Source organism: Ammodytes marinus (genome assembly GCF_949987685.1).
Source record: "Ammodytes marinus genome assembly, chromosome: 5".
NCBI classification, from domain to species: domain Eukaryota; kingdom Metazoa; phylum Chordata; class Actinopteri; order Uranoscopiformes; family Ammodytidae; genus Ammodytes; species Ammodytes marinus.
The window spans coordinates 22,218,483-22,243,111 of NC_137234.1; the positions used below are offsets into that span (position 1 = coordinate 22,218,483).

The following is a 24,629-nucleotide window of genomic DNA, read 5'->3' on the forward strand; positions in this document are numbered from 1 at the left end:
GGTCACCCTTTTGTCAGGTTACGAAGTGATCCCAAAGGGTCCCAAAAAGGCTGAGCTACACACTTGGTCTGTGCACGAGGACTAAAATGGCAAACAGAATACCTGCCAAGGCTGCCATGTGTAATCTCTTCTGCAAGAGTGCAGAATTGTGTGCTTTGTTTACTGTGATACATTCTTCCTCTTCATGGAATTTATTTGCAGGCTACACTGTGTGACGCTGCTATGATGTCATGATAATTAATTATGTGGCCAGAGCGTTTATTGCCGTCCGGCAAATACCTCACCTGTGGGTACTGTCTGCAGTGGAAACACAAGCCATATCCAGGGTAACCCCTTCCATACCAAACCGAACTGTACTACTCAGTGGAAACGAGGAATTAGTTTTGTCACCACATTTAAATTATAGCTGCCTTTTAAAAATCATGGAAAAGCATTTATTCTGTGTGATGTGTGAGCGGTAATGACATTGAATTAAATGCCTATTACTTAACAAAGCTTATACAGTATAATAAAGATTTTAGAAATTCCAACTCATAGACTTCCTGCAACAAGGCAGCTTTGAATCATATGCTGAATATATAAATTGCATTCAAATTCACACTACAGTGATTCACAAAAATGTTATAAATCTCACCGACCTGATTTAATTAGCCTTTGGTCAGCAGCAGGTCATCTCTACTGCGTATGAGGATGTTTCATATTATTCACTGCATGACTTGATGCCGTTCTGAGACACACAGAAGCAGGCGTTGCTCAACCATCAGAGTGACACAGCATCAGATGGCTAAAAATCAGTGATGATGTGCTGAGAGCTGCGCCACTCGTGTCCAGCAGTCTGTTTGGTGTTGTGGTTTGGAGCGTTATAAAATCAGTGTGTTTTTACTCCCGTCTCTGCAGCGCTCTGACCATGCTGTCAGTGCGAGTCTGTCAGCATGACAAGCAGACGCCACTCTGCATCACAACATGCCGTCATACTGAAGGACGTGGGAGGACTGTCTTTGTGTCTGAGTGTGTGTGTTTATTCAGCTTGAAGGCTCACATGTTGACATTCATTCCTATGTCCTGTTTCATATCTAGGCTCGGGCCAGGATTAGACATTCTTACCCCAAAAATATTGCAAGTGATAACCTGCTGTCTGATACTAATAACTTTATTTATTCACATGTTGTATTGTAAATGCCAGGCATTGTTCACACGCATTACCACTTGACAAGCACACACGCCAAAGGGAAAAACTAGCAAGACTGCCAATTTAAGGACATGCACATACACATGAAAAAATTTTAATTAAATAGGGACTAACGTGGAAATAAATTAGGTAAACAAGATTGGGGGATGTCAGGGAAATAATCTTTGGATATGCATCACAGTTTACAGGTTTAAATATTTGATAAGATTGCCACTGTTTGAAAGTTTACATTTTCAAGCCTTTTGAGATTTGAGACATTTTCCTGCACTATTTCACTTCAATCGCCGTGATCACTTGACCACTTCAGAAAATGAGTCTCCCCAAGCATCTGCTGTTGAGGAATTTAGAGAAGAGTTTTAGATGTTGGATTCCCTGCATACAATACAGTCGAATGCTAAATGATTGAGAAGATCTGGAAAATATATAGGGAGATGCAGAGAAAAAGGACAGGAGAAGGTGTGGTACAGATGTGCATAACAGCAGGGGAGAGATGGAGCGGCAGGGGGGGAGAAAGCAGGCAGAGGATAGAAACTGAGTCAATGCAAGAGGACTGGGAGGAATGGGATGAGCAGAGCAGAGACCTGCCCTGAATGGGGGTAGAGGGATATACGATGGAACCTTGTAAGTCGTTCCCCAGAGAACCATCTCCTCTCCTCCACTCAGAGGCATCAGTAAAAGGCTCTATAAATAGCTTCAGCAGTGAGCGGCACGTTTCTTTACTCAGATACCCTATAAATACATGCAGCGTTCTGTCACTTTGCATCCATTGCTCTGGAAGCACACGCTGCCCCACAGCTTTACAGCATCCGACAGGGAATCCTCGGCTGGAGACTTCAGCAGATAAAGATGTTGATGAGGAACATGGCCAAGATGCTGCTAAGGATGGTAATCGGGCTGACGGCACGCTGATGATAATAGCATAGCTTTCCAGATGATGGGAGGAAATCTCTAGAAAAGGACAGCAGCTTTTAACATTGATATATCCAAGAGCCTTGAATGCACATACCTGTTAATGTAAGATGTAAGCCATTTATTTATGCAAAAGAAGACATTTTTGGTTCTCCTTTGCAATGTCTTTCATACAGTTCTCTCCACCATGATACAGGGTTACACAACGGCTAATCTCATGCCCCAAAGAAGCAAATACTAACAGCACTTTGATGACATGTGAAGTGTTTTAATATGATAACATATCAACAATAGCACAACCACAAGAGAAGTACATATAATAGAACATAATTACAGTGGGACTTGGCCACAAGCTCTCCATTTATTATATGTCTGTCTCCAAAGTGATTGTTGGTCATTAGATTGCTGTTGTGCTATTGTGTGAAGAATTTTGAAAATGTGCACTGGGATTTTAGAAATGCTTCCAATGAAAAAGAAATTGCTAATTGTTATACTTTTTTTTCCTTTGAAAAAATAAAAGCAATCCGTTATTTCAAAACAAATTAACACAAGTACAACCGGTGCGTCTGCCAGTTGAAGCCTTATGTACTTTCACCACAGTTATTAGTACATTCACACTTAATATGACCTTTTGGCTTGGACAACATGTTTTTCAGTGAGTGTGCTGTTGTGGCAGAGTTAGACCTCATTCATTATGCTATTGAAAATGTGCAATCTGATGAGCATTTACTACCATAATCTATACCTCCAAGCGGACATTTCGTCTATTTATCTATAATGATTTGCTCAGAGGAGGAAGTTGTCACTGCAGTGAGATACAAAATCATCCCACCTCTATCTGTGTTTGATTTTTAATTTGACTGGTTGAAAAGAAATACAATATGTGCATATACAAATTTATTCTGATATTTAACCAAGAATGTAACGTAGGTTCAGTTTTGTATGCTTTTGTCGTATAGTATGCATTAGTTATCAATAGTTAAATCCTGTTAATAGATTGTTCATGTTGGGAGGAAGAGGAGTGATTAGTTATTTGAGGATGTTTGTCATGATGATGAAGATTAGTGTGAAGTTGGCTGAGGTTATGAAGATGTGTTCTATGTGTGTTTCTGTTGCAGATTGTTTATCCTTGTACAAAAACAAATTGCATTAATGTATTAATATACATTTACGTGTGTTATATATGTGTGTTTTTTTTTTACTATTGCACTAATTATTTTTGTTGGAGTTGAGTTTAGGCTTAGCTAATAGTCAATTGGAGTGTTACACACAATTCTCTGTTCAGGGTGTGTGTGTGCCTCTCTACATGAGAGAGAAATACATCATTCCCCAGGGACTCTCTCCTTAAAGGGGTGATTTGCCTGCTGGCTTGCTCTTGTTATAGGGTTGGCTGACATGCTTTGAAGTGGTTCTCAGCTCCCTGCAGTTTGATTGGCACACTGGATTCATGTTGTTGTTCTACAGATGAAAGAAACTGCAAGGGAATTTTACTAATGAAAACGGCATACATTGAACATGATTAATGAATTTGTTATGTTTGCAAAGTGCCTTCTGTGTTAATCTCTGGATCCCGCTAATCACAAAAAGGGGTACTTCTTCAGCCTTTTCTATTTGTGTTCCTGTCATTAGTTTTACCTCTCAACCTCCTTATCCTCCTCATCCTGTCTGCTGCTTCTAAGATCAGAGTAATGCTCAGTGATGAGCCAGGTGCTCAGTGAGCAGCTCGCCTGTGATGGTCAGTGAGCTGGACTGTTTACTCCGGTCTATCTATACATCTATCCTCACAAACATATAGACAAAGTGCATACCAAACACTACACACCATCTCTGTGTGTGTGCATCATCATGACCCCCGCTGTCGTCCTGCGTCACTCAGCTCAGCAGACTAATAAAGGTGCTTTTCAGCATCTTCGGGGCTGATTTCCATCACCACAGGACACACCTCAGTACAGGGGTAATTTCTCAATGTCACCCAGGCAATCATCCCCGCCAGACGCAAATCCACTGAGCAACACAGTCTACTTTGCAGCCAATAGTGGACCTGACAGACGGACACTTAATGTCAGTACATTTTTTACTTGAACTAACTCTGTTCTAAGGTTACATTTCCATGGAGGGGATTTAGTGGAATTAATGTTATTATGTCACTTCTTTAAGTTACTCATATTTTTTCTAAACAAACATTTACCGGTAATGTGAAATATGCCTATCACAATCCCCTTCATTAATAAAATTGTCAAAACCAACCAAACGGTTTATGACTTATTTTTATTTATTCAAGCACACTGAAGGCATCTACACTAGCCTGGTACCAGACCATCGTACTTCCTTTCATTTGTACAGAAGGTCTGGAATCGCTCAATTGACAAACGTTAACTCACTTGAAGGCGGGTGTCTGTTGAAGTTTAAAACTATTGGATCTGCCCAGTGCTACTCTGGATCTGCCAACGTCATTGTTCTCAGCCACTTCCTCTGTTCGCTGTTTGGACAAGTAAAAAATCTACAGGAGAAAACCCACTAATATACTGCATACCCAGATTGACTACTGAAGGGAAATGAAAATTGAGCAGAAGTAGGTAGGCGGGCGGTGGCAAGCTACATCTACACATTATCAGCAGTAAAACTGCTCTGCTCTTAACACCTGAGTAAAAAATGCCTTGCTTCCACAGAGTGGCTCGGTTCGGTGCGGCTCAGTTCGCTTCATTTGGCATTTCGATAGCCAAAAGTTGGGTAGGGGTCCCAAAATAAGCGAGCTGAGCCGCTCCTTTTTTCAGTACTCCTCCGTTGGGGTACCAGCTGTCTGAAAGGGTGCCGAAAAGGTGGCGCTACACACTGCCGTCCGTTGATTGGACGATAGAATCATTTCCGTGTTAAACTGCAATGTGTAGTCACCTTGGCAGGAATGAAGAGAGTCTTGTGTTTAGCAAAACTAACTTAAGCAGAACTGTTTATTGTGTGGCGTATTTCCCCTTCATTAAATGAATCAGTGGGTTACACTGTGTCGCGGCCTTTACAGATCAGGTTTTATATAAAGCGGATGACCAGTTGTCTGCATTCATCTCAGCCTATTCATCATTTAAAGCTTTGGAACTATGTCTCTGATTATGAATGCAACTTTAAAAGTGTGTCACAACAACAACCTGCATTTAACTTTAAGCTCGGTGGATCTTTAACTGATCAAGCATCCCGATCTCATAACAATCCCACACTCTATGCCACCACTAACTGTGACTACACTGAATCTTGCAGAGCATCCTCCTACCCAGAGAGTCATATACACTGGAGACGTGACATGCAAGGCCCACATTCCTCCCGGCCTTCAACCCCCTTTCACTTAAACACCATCTGAATTACTCTCAGAAAACCAGGTGTGACTTTCGGTAGCCAAGCTGTGACAGTAATTGATTGATAAAGTGCAAGGAAGCGAGAAGCAGTGACCTGCAACCTGAAGAACAAAAGGGCTCGAGCTAAGTCCTCTGTGACCAAAACTAGCTTGATGTTTTTGTATGCAAAAAGGCCTAGTGTCATGTTGACATAAATATTATTTTTGTAGAGCTAATGTAGATGTTGCGCCTTGTTACCATGGCAAGGGTGCGTTGCCAGGCGCTGATGTGTTGTCGTGGTAGCAGACGCTTCTGTCAGTGTTGCCATGTTGCAGCACTGTATCTGTTGCCTGGGCTTTGTAGTGTAAATAAGGATGTGTGTGTTTTTGTGTGTGTGTGTGTGTGTGTGTGTGTGTGTGTGTGTGTGTGGTCGATCATGCCTCTCCTATAAACCTGCTGTCACACTTCACATCTGCGAACTGGGAAGAAGGGAAGGGAGGAGGTGGGGTGAACAGTGAGAGTGAATGAGACGTGAGAGCAAAGTGCGAGACATAGCTTGAAGTAGAGACAAAGAAGAGGGGAGGATAATGAAGGGAAGAGGGCGCAGATAGAGAGGGAGTTATTGGGATAGAGAGAACCAATTGGAGGACAAATGGATAGAAACACAATGAGGTAAATTGGAAACAAGAGGAATGAGAGAAACAAAGAAATAATAGAGGATGAGAACTTGCAAAGACAATAAGATGGATGGATGCAAGAATGAGACAGTAGTGTGTGTGTGTGTGTGTGTGTGTGTGTGTGTGTGTGTGTGTATTTCTCTCCGTAGTGCATGAAACAAACCCAGACAATCCTCACATTGGTCTCAGCTATCCTGATGCTGTGGTGCTCTGCTTGCTTTATGCTGTAAAGCAGTGGTTTTCGGGGCGCGGAGTTATGGCAGGGGGGGCGCAGATGAATACGAGAAAAAAAAAAAAAGTTGTTTAAGTTTGTGTTAGTATTTTAAGCAAATGTAAGTTATCATACAAAAAAGGAATACAATGTTTTAGTCTAGATTGTTAATAGCCTAATAATAGAATCAGATCATCTGGGAGATAATCCGAGGTTAACTGATCACGTGACGTCACGTTCATGTCCATGGCATGCACATTGTGTATTGAGTGTATTTAAAAACATTTGGAAATGGGGCTGCCTTCAGTTTCCCATGCACTGTGTATAGTCTATAGCAGGGGTGTCAAACTAATTTTGGTTCGAGGGCCACATACAGCCTCTCTGATCTCAGGTGGGCCGGACTAGTAAAATAATGGCAAAATAACTCCAAATCCCTAACTTTGTTTTTCAGTAATATGCTTTATCACTCAGCCTACATTTGTAACCTACATTATCACGGATCACAAGGGATCTCTGTACCCCCCAGGAGATGTCTTAGTAAAGGTTGCTGCCGGCCATGGGAATAGGAGGTGCGGCGCGTAGCGCCGCAGCAAAAATTTTGGGGGTATTTTGCTCAAAGATGCCAATGTGCACTAATGAAATAAACAACTGTTTATTTGAATACACAAATACAACAGGCACTGACCTTACAGTTGTCCAATTTTGTTTACTATATGTACAGGGACACATTTTGTGCAAACATGCAGACAAAATACAATTAAATAAAAGTGCAACTTCTAATGTTTTGATTTATTTTTAAATACAGAGGTTATTGGTTGTTTTGGAATTTGTTTTTCCCAATTTAAAACATAAAAATAAAGCAGCATTGAAAATTAGGAAATAAATCTTGTAGGCCTACACTAGCATGCTCCTGCTCGTTTTGCGCACACAGAGCCGCAGACACACCGCACTTGCTAGTACATTAATTGTTCAGCACTAAAAATAAAAATAGTTTTATTTTTATTAAAAAGTAATAAAATAAATGTACTAAAAATAAAAATGTTTTTTTTTTTTTGGTTTTTACTTTGCCATAAAGCACTGTAGGAAACATTAATAGCGGTGAAGCAGGATTGCCATTTACCATTTCCCACGTTGCTAAAATGTGCTTTTTTTATTTAGGCTGCCCCCTAGCGGCAGGAGTGAGCATTTCGGTTATTTCTTTAAAAATTCATAACTCCTCACAGGAATGGGCTAGAGACTTACTTTTTTTTTTGACATACTCAGAAATTTATGCTCTACAGGTCGCGGGCCTGATCAAATCATCTCGCGGGCCGGATCCGGCCCGCGGGCCGTATGTTTGACACCCCTGGTCTATAGCCTATTTCAGCCTCGTCTGTGGAAATAAACATAGCTGGACAATAGTTCTTCTGCTTCGTTCCTCTCACTGCATTTAAATGCATTCACTATATTACAGAGAAATATGTCTTGTTAAAGAAAAAGAGCACCAAGCCCAACCCAGAGGACCCTGCATAATATTTTATTTTAAATTAATATTTTTATTGAAAATCCATGTGTCTTTCTTCAATAGCTTCTAATTCATCCGACCCAGTGTCTCCAAATGATTTGTTCACACAAAATTCCTCATATTTAGCCACTTAATTTTCCTCTCAAAGTTCACCAGATTCATGCATTTAAAAAGGTAAAAAAAATAATCTCACGGGGGGGCCACCCCGGACCCCCCTAGTAGGGTCTGGTTCTCCGCTGGCTACTATTTTCACACAGCAGGACATTGGAGGCACTAGCGAAAGAAAACTGGGTGTGTGAACATTTGACAATAGTCAATCATTTGGGCAAGTCTGTCTGCCTATCTTTCTTACTCCGCTGCACACTCAGTCACTACTATCCACGCTTAAAGGAAGCAGGAACCACTGGATTAAGATGTTCAAATGTATTTTAAAAAAACAAAAACATACTTAGATGTTACAATGTTTAGAAAAATGTGTTTAAAAACGCACAAAGATGTTTAGAATGTTTCAAAAATATGTTTAAAATGTGTAAAATAATTTAAAGATCTTTCAAAACACACAGGGATTTAGAACTTTTTTTGGGGGAGCGGGGGGGGGAGAATTTGTTCTCTGAGGGGGGGGGGGCTCACTCTCTCACACTTTGAAAACCCCTGCTGTAAGGATTCTGGGTAAACACATTAAGGGTTTTGAGCACAATGTTACACTGTCTGTGTATTTTTGTGTGTACGGTTGCAGGATTTTGTCTTGAAAGTTCCCCCTATATTCCACCATTGGGTAGCTTCACAATTTGAGAATTAGAAAATTTTTATGGCTACGCAATTAGATTGAATGGGAACATTTTAATGTGTTTTGCTACTTTTTATACCCTTAAATTGATTTTACTGTGTAATATGGGAAATAACTACAACCCTTGGGTTCTTCACTGGAATTAAGGAATGGTTTGTGCTCAGACGTGAAACATACACATGTAATAATGGACCTAAACCATCCAGCACGGTTAAAGAGGTTGGAAAAACTACAATGTCTGAATGCAATGCAGATGAAAAAAATTCATTCAGAAAATAAATATCTCTTTCCACTTTGCACTTTGCAGGTTAGGTTGGGCATACATTAAGCCCAGAGGACAGGTGTGCTAGAAAATCTGAATCCTCATCATCCAGTCCACATGGGGATTATTGTGAAAGAGTGTCACGCCTGTTCACCTTTTTAGAGAATATTTTTAGTTACCGTTAGATTTGGTATTACTGCTGTCTCTGTAATAAATTCCCTCTAACTCCCCAAAGCAGCATGATGGCTCTGATGGATGATGCGCAAAAATCAAGAGGGGTTTGTGGGACAAACACAATCCATATACAGGTCCTTCTCAAAAAATTAGCATATTGTGATAAAGTTCAATATTTTCTGTAATGTACTGATAAACATTAGACTTTCATATATTTTAGATTCATTACACACAACTGAAGTAGTTCAAGCCTTTTATTGTTTTAATATTGATGATTTTGGCAAAAAAGTAAAGAAAAACCAAAAATCCCTATCTCAAAATATTAGCATATTTCATCCGACCAATAAAAGAAAAGTGTTTTTAATACAAAAAAGTCAACCTTCAAATAATTATGTTCAGTTATGCACTCAATACTTGGTCGGGAATCCTTTCGCAGAAATGACTGCTTCAATGCGGCGTGGCATGGAGGCAATCAGCCTGTGGCACTGCTGAGGTGTTATGGAGGCCGAGGATGCTTCTATAGCGGCCTTAAGCTCATCCACAGTGTTGGGTCTGGTGTCTCTCAACTTCCTCTTCACAATATCCCACAGATTCTCTATGGAGTTCAGGTCAGGAGAGTTGGCAGGCCAATTGAGCACAGTAATACCACGGTCAGTAAACCATTTACCAGTGGTTTTGGCACTGTGAGCAGGTGCCAGGTCTTGTTGAAAAATGAAATCTTCATCTCCATAAAGCTTTTCAGCAGATGGAAGCATGAAGTGCTCCAAAATCTCCTGATAGCTAGCTGCATTGACCCTGCCTTTGATAAAACACAGTGGACCAACACCAGCAGCTGACATGGCACCCCAGACCATCACTGACTGTGGGTACTTGACACTGGACTTGAGGCATTTTGGCATTTCCTTCTCCCCAGTCTTCCTCCAGACTCTGGCACCTTGATTTCCGAATGACATGCAAAATTTGCTTTCATCCGAAAAAAGTACTTTGGACCACTGAGCAACAGTCCAGTGCTGCTTCTTTGTAGCCCAGGTCAGGCGCTTCTGCCACTGTTTCTGGTTCAAAAGTGGCTTGACCTGGGGAATGCGGCACCTGTAGCCCATTTCCTGCACACGCCTGTTTTTTTGTTTTTTTTAACCTTTATTTATACAGGTATATCCCATTGAGTCCGAAGACTCTTTTGCAAGGGAGACCTGTTCCCATTTACACGTTACCATTCACACACCGATAGCAGGCTAACTATCGACATCCACACGAGGCAAGGTGAGTGAAGTGTCTTGCCTAAGGACACAACAACTATGACACAGGTGGCAGGGCGGGGATCGAACCTCCAACCCTTTGATCATCAGCCGACCCGCTCTACCACCTGAGCCACAGTCGCCTGTGCACGGTGGCTCTGGATGTTTCTACTCCAGACTCAGTCCACTGCTTCCGCAGGTCCCCCAAGGTCTGGAATCGGCCCTTCTCCACAATCCTCCTCAGGGTCCAGTCACCTCTTCTGGTTGTGCAGCGTTTTCTGCCACACTTTTTCCTTCCCACAGACTTCCCACTGAGGTACCTTGATACAGCACTCTGGGAACAGCCTATTCGCTCAGAAATTTATTTCTGTGTCTTACCTTCTTGCTTGAGGGTGTCAATGATGGCCTTCTGGACAGCAGTCAGGTCGGCAGTCTTACCCATGATTGCGGTTTTGAGTAATGAACCAGGCTGGGAGTTTTTAAAAGCCTCAGGAATCTTTTGCAGGTGTTTAGAGTTAATTAGTTCTTCTTGCGTATGTCTTTAGATCCTCAGCTCGGTTGTAGCAAGCCACTCCAGCGTCTCGTCATCCAGGCTCGTTAGGCCTGGGTAGCCATTTGGTGGACGATGTTTGGGACAGCTGGTCAGGACGTGATCTACAGTCTGTAGGGGGTCTCCACATTCACAGTGGGCGCTGTCCGTGAGGCCCCACCGCTGCATTGACTCCGAAGCGTCCCACACCTGTCCTCAGGCGTTTGAGGGTTGTCCACTGCCTGCGGGGTAGGTGCTCGCCGGGGACGTCTGTGGGATCCTCAATGTAGCGGTGGAGTCTGGATGGTACTGCTGCTCTCCACTGTTCCGTCCATCTGGCCTTGACCCAGGAAGCTCTGCTGGTGTCAGCTGGTGTAGAGCTGAGCAGTTCCTGGGCATGTATGTCAAATGGGCGGCGGGATTTGAGGCGCTTGCGCTGTGGTCTCTCCGTGATGGTCTTGTGGAGGAGGTGGGTTTCACTCGTCAGTGCCTTCTGAGCAAGAGCCAGCATGGCTCCCTCCCGTCTGATCTCGGCTGGGGCGATTCCAGCTAGAACAGGTAGTTGGTGGGTTGGGGTGGCTCGTAGGCATCCGGAGACCGTACGTAGGGCTTCATTGAGGGAAGTGTCAAGCTTTTTTACGTGCGGACTGCGGCACCAGACTGGGGCACAGTACTCAGCAGCAGTGAAGACCAGGGCCTCGGTGGAGATGCGCAGTGTCCTCGTCGTGGCTTCCCGTGTTGTACCGGCTAGTCGACGTATAAGTGCAGTACGGGCGGTGGTCTTTGCCTTGGCACTGTCCAGGTGTTGCTTGAATGACAGTGTTCTGTCAAGTTTTTCGCCGAGGTACGTAGGGGAGGCTTGAGACTGGAGCCGGGTGCCGTCAGCCATGACGTTGATCTGGCGTGACGCTTCCCTGTTGTTAAGATGGAACATTGTGGACACAGTCTTGTCCACACTGAGTTTGAGGCGCCAGTTCTTCAGGTACGAGGACAGAGTGTTCATGTCCTCCGAGAGGCCCTCCTCCACTGCCTGCCAGGATTGTTTGCTGAGTTGGATGGCCAGATCATCTGCATAACCGTACTTCCTAGATGTTGTTGGGGGTAGGTCATGGGTGTAGATGTTAAACAGCATAGGTGCCAACACTGAACCCTGTGGGACGCCGTTCTTGAGCTTTCTCACCCTGCTGCTTTGGCCGTTGTTGGTCAGTAGCCGGAAGCTGCGGTTGCATAGCATCTCCATTAGAAAGCTCACCATATGCCTATCTGGGATGGTCATCAGTAGCTTCAGGTGTAACCCGCGTAGCCAGACAGTGTCGTAGGCGGCTGTAAGGTCGAGGAAGACGGCGCCAGCCTTCTCCCCTGTCTGGAAGCTGTCCTCGATGTCTTGGCACAGGAGGGTTACCTGGTCTGTTGTAGACATGCCGCTCCGGAAGCCAGCTTGTTCTTTAGGTAGCTGGGGGTCGACCACTGGGGTGATACGAGCCAGGATGAGGCGTTCCAGGAGTTTGAATGGGATGCAGAGCAGTGAGATGGGCCTATATCCTTGGGGGACGTTGCTTGGCTTGTTAGGCTTGGGCAGGGCTATCACCTTGGCACGACGCCAGATCTTTGGCAGCTTTAAGTGGCGAAGGCATGCGGAGAGGAAAAAGCAGAGCCAGTCGGTCGCATTCTTCCCTTGGTGTTTTATGTACTCCGCATGGATACCATCCACACCTGGGGTCTTGCCAGTCTTCAGGCATTGGATGGCCTGCTCCATTTCTTGCGCCAAGAAGTCCATGGATAGACCGGAGTCACATCCTGGGGCCCTGAGCAACTCATGGGCTCTTGTAGATGTTGATCTGGTGAAGGCCTTATCGGCTTTGGGGAACCGGCCATTACTGAGCAGTAGCGATGCGATGGAGTTTGCTGTGATGGGGCACTGTGCTGGGGTTGTTGACCTTCCTGTCAGCTTGTTCAGGGTCTGCCATGCCCGGCGGCTGGAGTGTGTGAAGACGATTGACTCCACAGTCTCTGTCCAACGTTGCCTGCGTTTGTCGTTAAGCCTGCTGAAGAGCTCGTCTGCTGCTTTGTCCCTGTCCACATTGTTCTGTGCTTCTGCGTGGGCACGAAGTAGATGTTCACATTCGTCTTCCCAGCAGGGGACGTAGGCTTTGCGGATGCCGCGTGGGATGTTTTTCTTAGCAGCAGTCAGAAGCATCTTGCAGTAAGACTCATAGGCTTCATTCAGGTTGTTGGGACACGGGGGTGGAAGACCAGCAGCTGCCCTGTTCACGTGCTGAGTGAAACGCTCCCAGTTTGCTTTCCGGAAGTTCCATCTTTTGGCATCCCTTCCTTGTACAGGTTGGATCACAGATGGGATCGTGATGAGGGATGGTCGATGGTGCGACCGGGGAAACATGTCCAGGATGTGTCTCACTGGAAGTGACTGGCTGGTGGGCCATTTAGCAAAGGCCAGGTCTGGTTGGTGTAGCTGTTCCAGCGTGCAGAGTAGAAGGTACGGGGCTCCTTTGGATCATATAGGAGTATTGCATCAACCGTTGAGGCCCATTCGGTCAGGGAGTCGCCGTCAGCGTTGGAGCTGCTGTACCCCCAGTCGGTGTGATGGCTATTGAAGTCGCCAGTGTACACGGCAGGGGTTGGGACATCCGGGAGTGATGATGGGACCAGTCTGCTGGGAGGTGGTTTGTAGATGTTGACGATGTTAATGTCTTGCACTTTGGTTGAGATCCATTCTGTGTCTGCGACGTCTGGGGATTAGTTGATTCAGATGATTAGGTTAAGAGCTCGTTTAGAGTACCTTTTGATGATATGCTAATTTTTTGAGATAGGAATTTGGGGTTTTCATGAGCTGTATGCCAAAATCATCAGTATTAAAACAACAAAAGACCTGAAATATTTCAGTTTGTGTGCAATGAATCTAAAATATATGAAAGTTCAATTATTATCATTACATTATGGAAAATAATCAACTTTATCACAATATGCTAATTTTTTGAGAAGGACCTGTACAGTGTATGAACTGGGTTTGTTCCTAAATCCAATTAATGTACAATTGTTAAGGAGGTGTAGGATTTATTTTTTCCAACAATGAATAACTAAACTCTAGAGGATACAATGGTAGCTACAGTACAATTATTAACCATGAAATGCATAGTTGGTTCCCCCTACCCTCTCTACCTCGTTCCCACATATACACAAGCTGTTACAGTATCATTTGACCACCTTCCCCCAGCCTTTATTATGAAAATCAGTGCATTGATTGTCTATTTTTAGCTTTGAATCTCCCCCGCTCTGCTTCTTCCACTTGGTGACTTCCTGCCTAATTATACAAACATGTGTATGAATACACGTGCATATTCTGAAACACAGTTGCAGGCTGCTGAGTGGATGCACAGTGAGGTTTACCAATCTCCTTTCATTGTATCCATTTTAGATGCTGTCTCTCTCTGATTTTCTGTTTGCCACTCTTCGACAACTCCATTATTTAACATAGACCTTTGTCCTCTTATTGTATCACAGCCAGCTGAGTTATTTCAGTATATGTGCTATTTTACCTTTCCTCCTAATGGAATTCCCTTGTTGTGTTTCTACATTATGTATTTTTTTCTTCTCTCTCACACACACATTCCGGCCAATGTGAAAATAGTCTGGAGTATTCAATCGTCATGGTAAGAGGCAGAGAATGTCTCTAGACCCTAAAGTGGCAGTGGCGAAACTTTTTCAGTGTTATTATAGATTTACCGGTAAGTCATTTAAGCGATACATTTGTATGACACTCCTACTCGTTGCGTCAACCTTGAGAGGTTGGGCTACACTGACTGATTGCAATGCAAAGACCTTGTTTGGCTCACAGCCAACTTTATCCTTTATTAGTAAGATCACGACATCCAATCGATAGTCAACAGCAGCAGTGGTTTTGGCTCAAGAGAAGTGTCATCACCTGCCATTTTTAAAATTTGAGCATGTGTGCAGCTTGTCCTGCTTTGTTCAGCTCATGTATTAAAGCTCTGCTTAGGAGTTTGTGTGGCTATTTACTGAAAATATCAAGAGTAAATCCACTGAACTGAATTGAAGACATTTCAGCAGTCGTCCAAAAGGCTCCATTAATTATGGATTGAATTTTTACCAAATTTGCCTCTACCTGGGAGCTTCTTATGTTTAAGAAAAATGTAGTTGGTACTGTTAAAGATAGATGAAGAGAGAGGAAGATAGAAAAGGAGGCAGCAGGAACAGTGTATGGATTTTGCTGGGGACAGTGTTTGTTTTAATAAAAAGATCTACTTCACTGTGAAAGCTGTTGCTAAAAGGAAGAAAAGAGATAACGTGCTTGCTAAGGGGAAGAAAACTGAACATGTGCTACCTTTCTGAGTAGAAATGTGTGAGATGGAAGGAAGAAAAGAGGGACTGCTAGACTATAGTATCTGCCTATCTCAAGGCCAGATAGTTTATCGATATTCCCAGCTCAGATCCAACAACATGCTCTCACAGCCTCTCTCTTTCTCTCTGCTCTGTTGGTGTGTCCAGTGAAGGAAGCTGTGGGAGAAAGCCATTGGCAGGTCATCAGTATTCCAGCAGGCTCTGCCTACTCTGGTGTGGGCAGCAGAATAATTTCATTCTGATTTTACAGATCAATAGCTGTACCCAGAGGAAGGCAAGCAGCCCCGCCTGGCTGGCTGAGCTGCTGCGGTATTCAGTGCAATACCAAACAATCGCTGGATGGTCCTTTTTCTAGATAAATATTTTAGCTTCACTTTAAAAATAGTTAATGGATTATGTTGCATAACCCTTTTTCATCTTCGTTTTCTTTTAGTAGATTATGAGTAGTAGTCTACTCATAATGGATTAACCAATGCCTAGGAGTATTATGAAACGTTGTGAGGTTGACTGCATACAAGGTAGACTCCAATTTCAAGTAGTTTCAGAAACCCCCGATAATATAATGCAATCGCACTCAATATCCCCTCAATATACTATATTTTGTGAAAGCTTTCAAAAAATGTTTGTTAATGCTGCTGAGTCATAGAAGTAATGAGTTTACTGGGGAAGATATTTATTACTCGTTATGATATAATGCAATCCATTTATAAACACACAAACTATAACCTTAAAAATGACCATGAAGTTAAATCAATACTTCTGAAACTAAAATTATACTTCCCAGTGGTAGAATTGTATGTATGTTGTATTGGGTTAACTTACATCATACAAGGACTGGACAAAATAAACTTCAATAAGACAGGCCGATAAGCAGCACGTAGTGGCATGCAGCAGTGTGTGCCTGCTACACTGGCCATATACTATTTATGCTATACAAGAAACACTGTCTGTAGAATATTTTCTTTGTTCTCGCATTCATAAAACATCATTAGGAGTGGTAAACAAGTTACATACGAAAACATTGAATCATCGTCTTCTCACTTGTGTCATGGCACATCTCTTTAAACACTCTTCTGACAGCAGTTTGGGGCTAATGAATTAACAATATCACAACAATATGGTATTGTCATGCAGGATATAAGTAAGTAAGTAAGTAAGCTTTATTTATATAGCGCCCTTCACAGACCAGGGTCACAAGGCGCTTCACAATACACATTTTATACATACACTCAAACACCGATGGCAGTAGCTGCCATGCAAGGCGCTGTCTGCCATCGGGAGCAATTTGGGGTTCAGTGTCTTGCCCAGGGACACTTCGACATGTGGGTAGGCGGGGAATCGAACCTCCGACCCTGCACTCCAGAGGCATTAATATAACTTTAATGCAGCCATTACCAATATATTCAACTGATTCTAAGTGATCATGAGTGCATCAAACAATGCAGATGGTGGCACACTGTGACACAAACATCCACTCTCTCACTGATACCTGTAGTGTTTCTGATTGACATTGTCTAACTGAGATGTGATCAGCTTCGAAGTTGGATTACTATTGGCACATTTGGTACTTCACCAACATTTCACGAAGACAAACACAGTTGAGTACAGAGATGTCTGCACACCGACAGCGAATTGGCACAAGCAAACAGTACAGTACACAGTGTGACAGCGTTGGACAGTCTTATGGTATGTGTTGGTGTGTGATGATGGTCTAGTACTGTATCACTTACTCACCTACTCATTAGGTGTTGCTAAGCGGCCATCTCTGCTCCAAGTAAATGCAGCAGAATGCTGAGTAGATGCACTACAGGAAGCAAAGCGGTGACGGACGATCAATAGAGATCTAATGATTGAGATATCACTGTGGGGAGAGGAGGATCCTGCACTTCACGACTAACTCACTTAGTGTTTATGTGTGTGTGTGTCTGCTGTTAAAATCTCGCACATATCACACTTTAAATGTGATACTATGTGTTTTATAGTAACCAACCATTCATACCGGCATGCATATATTATCAGAACTGCTCATTGCTTTTTAGATTTGTATCCTTGGACCGTTTGATCACAAACATTTTCTCTTCAGCCAGATGTGCAGCTTGAGTGCTGCTTGGCTAGAGTGGGAGATCTGATACAAGCCATGGCAGATCAATCCAACTGAGCTTTTAACATGGGAGTCCATGGGGGGAAACGCTCTGAAAGTAGACTCCATCTCCACGTCCAGCCAATGACTGTTTTCAGGCATGAGCATTAGGCAATGGAGAGCAGAACAACACCAGTGGCCTCCACTGAGCCTATATGCTTAAATTGTACTTGGCAGAGACACAAACACTGCACTTCATTAAACTCAAAACTCCAATCGCTGTCATCACACGGACGAGCCTCAACGCTGCAGTGCTGAGCGTTTATGTTGTAGGGAGGCTCTAATTGCTGCATGGTAATGTGGTACCACTGCATTCCTGCTGTTTCGACAATAATACAATCTACACAGTATAATATGCTATGTAAGTAGCTTTGAACTATGGTTGGTAAATGTCCTGTATTGATTCGCACATTACTAAGACAGTACTGGATTGGCTTGTAGGGACTGAATGATGGCAGTTCGCTGTTTGAGCATGCTTGGCCCGCTCTGTTCTAGCTGTCTCTTTCTGTCTCTCACTGTCAATCACACACAGTTGTGTGAATGGATTTGGCTATCACATGTGATGAGTCCTCACTCAGCCTCTTCTGTTCCACTTCCTTTCCCCTCCCACTTCCTCTGATACACTCTGTACCCTCAAATCTGCCGTCCTTTTTCTGTCCAGTCTTTTTTCTGGGCTCTTTCTCTGCCTTCCTGCCTTTTCTTCTCAAGTGCCCTACTTGTCTCTGATGACCTCTATGCCTCTCTCTCTCTTTTCTCTGCAGGTACCACCAGGCAGCCTAAGGAGGGGGAGGTGCCGGGGGTGGACTACAACTTTGTGAGTGTGGAGCGTTTTATGGAACTTGAGCAAAGTGGAGCCCTGCTAGAGAGCGGAACCTATGAAGGTGAGTGTTGGGTGAACTTTGGCTACTGTGCAGGAATTTTTTTTGCATCCACAAGCACAGTTGCCAGGGGAGCTAAAATGGCATCATGTGTTTCAGTAGAGACATTTTACTATTTTTAAATTAAGTCTGCCATCTTGTGTTACTGTGTACATATCTTCACTTGATGCATCAGGTGATTCTCTTTCACACAGCCTAAGCAAACAGAATGAGTCTTACGCTCCAAGGTGTGTATTATAGCTTCCTCTGGTGGTTGTTTAACGGCTGGTTGACTCATTCTGTGTGTGTGCACGTGTGCGTGCTGAATGATAGCCCTTTTTCAGTCATGACAAGTTTGTGCATCCGCCTTGCTACATTGTCAGGGATATGTCTGAGCTGGGGGATTTACTGGATCATAAGCCCAATGGAAATTTTTGTGAGCATGTGCAGCACACATTATGGGCCTCATTTATCAAACGTGCGTACACCAGAATAGTGGGTGTACGCACGGGCACCTTTGGAGAGCTGCATGGGACTGCGTGAGGGCAGTTGGCTCCGTCTTGGAGCAGCTGGGGGGACTCTGCAGCACGGGTGCTGCATTCATTCATCGCTTGAAGAATGTAAAGAATTAAATATGTATACAGGTGGTAGGCTGCTCTTTTTGAGAAAGACACTGCACAAAATTCGGCTTAACATTTTATTTATTTGACGGACTTGACATTTTACTTTCTCTTTTAATGTGTCATTGATCGCTACAAGTGAGCGATTTATTTCCACCATTGACCGACACGTTTTGGTTTGTTTTTCCGATCCGGAACCTCTGCAGTAAGGGTCCAGGGTCGTCATGGTGGACCATAGATAGTATATAAAATGGATGTATCATAGCATCGTCATATTTAACATGGGAGTCAATGAGAAATTGCTCTGTTTTGAAACTTGCCCTTAGTGGCCACTCGGTGAACTGCAATGTGTGTCACTTTCGCATTGGATGCTGGTAGAACTCGCTGTGGTTGGGGCTTGTGGTAGACCTGAACGGTGGGCGCCCTCATAATAGCTGGTGGTTGTGTGGCCCTGTGGAGCTGAATATAGGCCGGTTTGTGCAGCTGACGGCTGACCACTCGTACCCAGCTCATCTGTCATTAAGAAAAACGCAAAATGTGTTATTTTTAGTTTTTGGAACCGCCTTTGAGTGCCATCTGAAAGGGCTAATACATTTTAAACATTCAGATCTCTGCAGACGTGTATTTATTTCATAGAAAAAAATAAGACACGCGTAAAATGTTTAAAAGTACTTGTAGCCTGTTAATTATTTATTTTGTTCGGACAGTTGGTGCATCTCCACCGGCCACATGCTCTGCAGTCGGGTCAGTTTCAGGCTGGGGCCTAGCTGGCTTCCTCCAGTCTTCATGGTGCTGCATTTCAGAGCAGCAACACTTTTATTTTTTGTGGTGATTATAAACCAGACCACCTTTTAACCTATAGGTTATGTAAAGAAATTGCGACATAAACTTTTATATTAGGCTAATTATATTATTTGAGCAATAACTCTTATAAATTAATAAAATATACAAACCTCAGCATAATTTTTTTAATTTTTAATTTTTTTTATTATATATTTATTTTGCTGCCACCGGTATGCCATATGGACTTGACTTGCGATAATTTACTCACAATTTACAATTATTATTTTCTATATCTTTATATTCCTTTTTTTACGACAGAGACATGTAATTCCTTTGTTCAGATTGCACACAAATAGTGTTATGTTGGATATTGCAGGGACCATGTATTATATTTCTCACACTGTTTAAGAATTTAATTTCTTAATGTAGCCTTCCTGTGAGGCTTCTTAACTCAGAAAATATAGGGGTGTGATATTCAAATTTCGATTGTTTTCAGTCCCCGCATTTATCAACGCTGATCTTGCATACACTGATATTGGCAAGATATGACCATTTGATGAATCCCACATGAAACTTTGCCTTGGGTGATTTCTGCGCCAGGATCTGCACCATTTTCAATACACGTTTGATAATTGGGGCTCATTGTGTGCTAATGCATGCATGCATATGTGTGTTTTTTTTTAAACATTTTCCTTTTATGACTGTTAGTATCTGCTTGTTTACAGTGTTTGTTTCCCTTAACGCAGAGCTTTCTTATGCCCACTGGTGCAAGCTGTCTCTTTCTGGAGGTTCTGATACTCATTTTTAATGCATATTAAACTAAGAGAAGAAGGAGGGATGAGAGAGACAGGATGTGAGGCGAAGGAAAGCATTGAAGGAGGTCGAAATCAGACATAGCGCATCATCAGGAAACTCTCCTAGGTAATTGTAGTGTGTATGCTAGTATGTACAAGGTTGATGCACATAAGAGCTTACATTTGTGATGATGTGTGATGAGTCACAGCTGATGGCAGGTGTTGAACTGTTCAGGAAGCTAAGATGCCTTTGGCAAAACCAGGAGCATTGAGGATCAGGAAAACATTACGTTATTACAACCAGTGTGGCGTTTAAAGAGAATATCAGACCTCAACTCACCAGGATTTGCTTTCTGGAAAGCATCTCTTCTGGTTGTCTTTACGCTTTCACGGGTGGGCACTTGCTGTCTATTTAGGGTCATACTTGTTTTTTATTTTTTTAAACCTGTGCTAGTGTGTGCTCATAAATATTTGTCAAGATTTAATATTTCTATTTGGTGGACAGTAGGGTAGGTATGACTTTTTGAGGAAATGCTTGCTGTACTTGAGCCGTGAGCCTTGAGCCGAGGAATGAAAGTAAACTGATGTTTTCAGACTCTTTACTGCCGATCCTAGTTTTGTCCTTTATTTTTGCCTTACCACACATTGCCTCAGTCCCCTCTCCCTGTGTTTCCATGTATTGTTTTATTCTCTTTACTGTACTGTTTTTAACGTCAACTTCAGCTTTTTATTTCTTCCAACAGAAACATTACATAGGGTGTGGAATAAGGAATGCCCAATGTTATTTTTGTGTTTTGCTTTTATTCTTGTGTTTGTGCCTTCAAACAGAGCTGCATACACCAACATGGGTGGAATGACACAGCTGGGGCTGTATTTATTAATATCAGGTGCTTCTGAACAGTTTTGGTAACTACTTTATCAGGAAATTGCACCTGTTTCTGAACCATTTCTCACATGTAATAGAGCCTAATACAGCAGACATCCTAAATTGTTCCAATTTCCGATTAATCAAATCCAAAAATATAAATTTAATCTTTCTAGCTAAAACAATGTCATATTCTCTGTCATTTAAGTGGGATATTTATAGTGATAAATACTGGTTCGAAAAACAAACACTCGCTATTTTATCACTGTATTTGTATCTGTGGCTGTATTTTACAGATGTAAACGTACCGAGATATGGTTAATCAAATGCAACGTTTAACTTTACTGAAGCAAAACTATAGACAAAACACACAGATCTTGTGTACCGTAATTTTCGGACTATAATCCGCGACTTTTTCCCCATTTTTCGACCCTGTTATTACACAGCACAGTAGCCTATATGTTCTGTAGCTGCTAGGAATGGGCGTTAGTAATCGAGTACTCGAGTAGCCTACTCCTCATTTCAAATGAACTCGATTGGTAGATGAGGATTTATTTTTTATTTTTTATTTTTTTTTAGTGTCTGTAGCCTTTAGGCCGGCGGGCCGCGGCCGCCCCTATTTTCAAATGTTATATAGGCCTACGTGTACAAAACGGCACAAAACGGATAAAATAAAGTTTAACTAAATTAAATATTTTGATGCAAGTGCAATAAACTGAGCGTTGTGTCAAACATCAACTGCAAATAACTGCCACCTCCGTGCCACCGCAGCGCAGCCTGTGTTCTCCACAGCACCGCGGAGCTGAACACGGTCTCTCCTTTCTTCTCCAGAACATTTTAAGGAATATAACTGTCCAATTATTTCAAAGCAGATGATAAAGTTACGTTTATAAAAAGGGGAGATGACACCTGTTACTTTCAGTTAGTAATGAGTAGACTCCAGGTGAGCATGCAAGGTGCTCTCCGCTTGGAAAGAAAAGAAGAAGCAAGGCTTACTTCAGGCACATTCGCTCCGAGCCAACAACAGTTAAGAAGCCTTCATTAGGGAATATGGGGACAAGATTCAAAAACCGACCGGTGTAACGTTCCGTTAATTAGTCGCGGTAATTATTCACGGACACGGAGTGAGCATTACGCGGTTGGATATAGGCCTACAACTATCTGCTTTGGTGAGTTATTTATATGTATTTAAATTGTAGGACAATCATTTTATATTATCTGCTGCCCTTCTTATTTTAAATGGTGACTTAGGCTATTTTTTTTTTGTTACAACTACAGCCCATGCTTTTTTTCTCTTTTTTTCTCCCCATCGCAGACCTACTCGATCGGTTTAAATTGTGGCCCGTCTATTTAATTAATTTCAGTGAGGAAAATGTGTTAATATCATATGGCAACTGTGACTGTTTGACAATAAGCATTAAGCGCTTTATTGCGGTCAACCGTTGTTAAGTAGACAGATGCGTTGCGTTCTAAAAATAGAAAAAAGTTTAACGAGGAATCGGTTGATCCTCGAGGAATGCAAGCGATCCCACGAGTAGCAAAAACACTCGTGCCCATCCCTAGTAGCTACTATTGCACTAAATGGTAACACTTACGTACGTTATGCAAATGCAACTTGTTTGTTGAAATGTTAATAAATGGGAGCTTCCTCAAGCAGCCATCTCTTTCCCAACAATCCCCTCTGTGCACGAACTCTTACATATGGTAATTAAACATTATAACACCTGCGGCTTATAGTCCAGTGCGGCTTATAGTGCGGAAAATACGGTAATAGAGACATGCACTTTTCCTAAGACACTGAAGTTGTAGCCTGACTACACAGCTATTGTATTTTTTTATCTTCTAAGACATTGTATATGAATCATTTAGCAGGATTTTCTTAACTTCCAAAGCAGAAATACACAATCAAAGTTATTTCTGCTGTGCTTTTTTACTGACAGTTTAGTTTTGGTTTTGAATATTATTAATCCATTCCCACGAGCGGTAAACCTCCACTCGGCCTGTTTCTCGATGTGTTCCGTCATGTCAGATCTCTTTAGTCGTACATGTGGCCTCCAACGCGGATGTCACTGTCTTCTCTCTGCCCCTCCAGATAATTTCTACGGCACACCAAAACCTCCAGCAGAGCCGTCCCCCGCAGCACCTCCTCTGAATGTGAGTGAGGCCCTGCTGCCCGGAGCCCGGCCCAGTGCCCAAGGCAAGAGGAAGAGGAACCAGTCAGTCAGCAACATGGAGCAGCGCGCCAGCCTGGAGCCACCGGAGGAGGAGGAAGAGGAGAGCCCCGTGGTCAATGGCAACGGGGTGGCCATCACACCAGGTACTGTAGGATGAGAGAGAAATACTTCAATTTCCTGTGTTGATGTTTTCTATTTACAACATACTGTATTCCATCCACTTGTGACTGAGTTTAGAATCCCACATGGTCTGTTATACAAGTGCCATGGACATGATGTAATTTTCTAACACATTTAGTTGAAGATCAAATCTGATTTGAAGGCCTGGACCGTCCCCTGGGTTATTTACTGCTGCTGTCTCACTTGTATGATTGAGTAAATCCAGAGGAACAAGTCTGTTGTCATGACAACTTTACATTAACTCGTTATTGTCCCTTACGGATTAGTCACTGGTCTCTCTTCTCCAGCTTTCAGTTAATACTGTCCAGTGGAGGACTACAAATCTGGCAACACACTGTACCCTGTCCAGTCATTAGTGACATTGACAGGCTCTGCTTGTATGAGTGTGAAGATCACAGGTTTCTCTATTACCTGTATAACAGAATGCACAAGGGCACCTTAGTGTCTCCACTCTCATCACTGTCCATAGTCTCATTTCTTCTTCTCTCCTGCTGTCTTTACTTTCCCGCCTACGGCCCTTATTCTTGTGCTATTAATACCCCAACTCTCCCCTCTCTCTTTCTCTACTCTACCATCGTCTTCCTTCTGACCTCTCCTCTGTCTCCTTCCCCCTTACCCATTTTTTAGTCTGTGTTCTTGTTCTAGTGTTTAATATTATTAATTGCATGTGTTTCCTGTTTTTACTTGGACTGTAACAGAGAAAATATAATAATTTTTATATTTTTCTAACCTTGTTGTTTATAAATCCTCTTTATAGCTCAAATAAATTAGTAATGCTGATATCACATTTTACACAGTGTCCTGACAAAATGACTTCCTCACGACACGCCCCCCCCCCTCCAAAATATATATATATATATATATAAATATATTTATATATATGTGATGTCATTGGCAAATATGTTAATTTGACCTTTGTATGACTTTCCATTTTTATTTGCCAAAATTCGGAATATAATAGGATATTATCGTTTGCTACTCCTCTCTATTGCATGCTGTTCATCCACTGACTTTGACGCCACCAGCTTTTCCCCTCACT

General features: G+C 42.7%; 1 protein-coding gene across 1 annotated transcript in view; it reads left to right on the top strand.

Annotated features, from left to right (window-relative positions):
* Positions 1 to 24,629, top strand: part of magi2b (membrane associated guanylate kinase, WW and PDZ domain containing 2b) — a gene marked incomplete at its 5' end in the record, with an annotated part of 85,479 nt that overhangs the window by 23,989 nt on the left and 36,861 nt on the right. The window contains 2 exons of the mRNA XM_080028276.1: positions 18,079 to 18,198; positions 23,329 to 23,553. Of these exons, the coding sequence (XP_079884402.1) occupies positions 18,079 to 18,198; positions 23,329 to 23,553 (345 nt within the window). The remainder of the gene's footprint in view (positions 1 to 18,078; positions 18,199 to 23,328; positions 23,554 to 24,629) is intronic.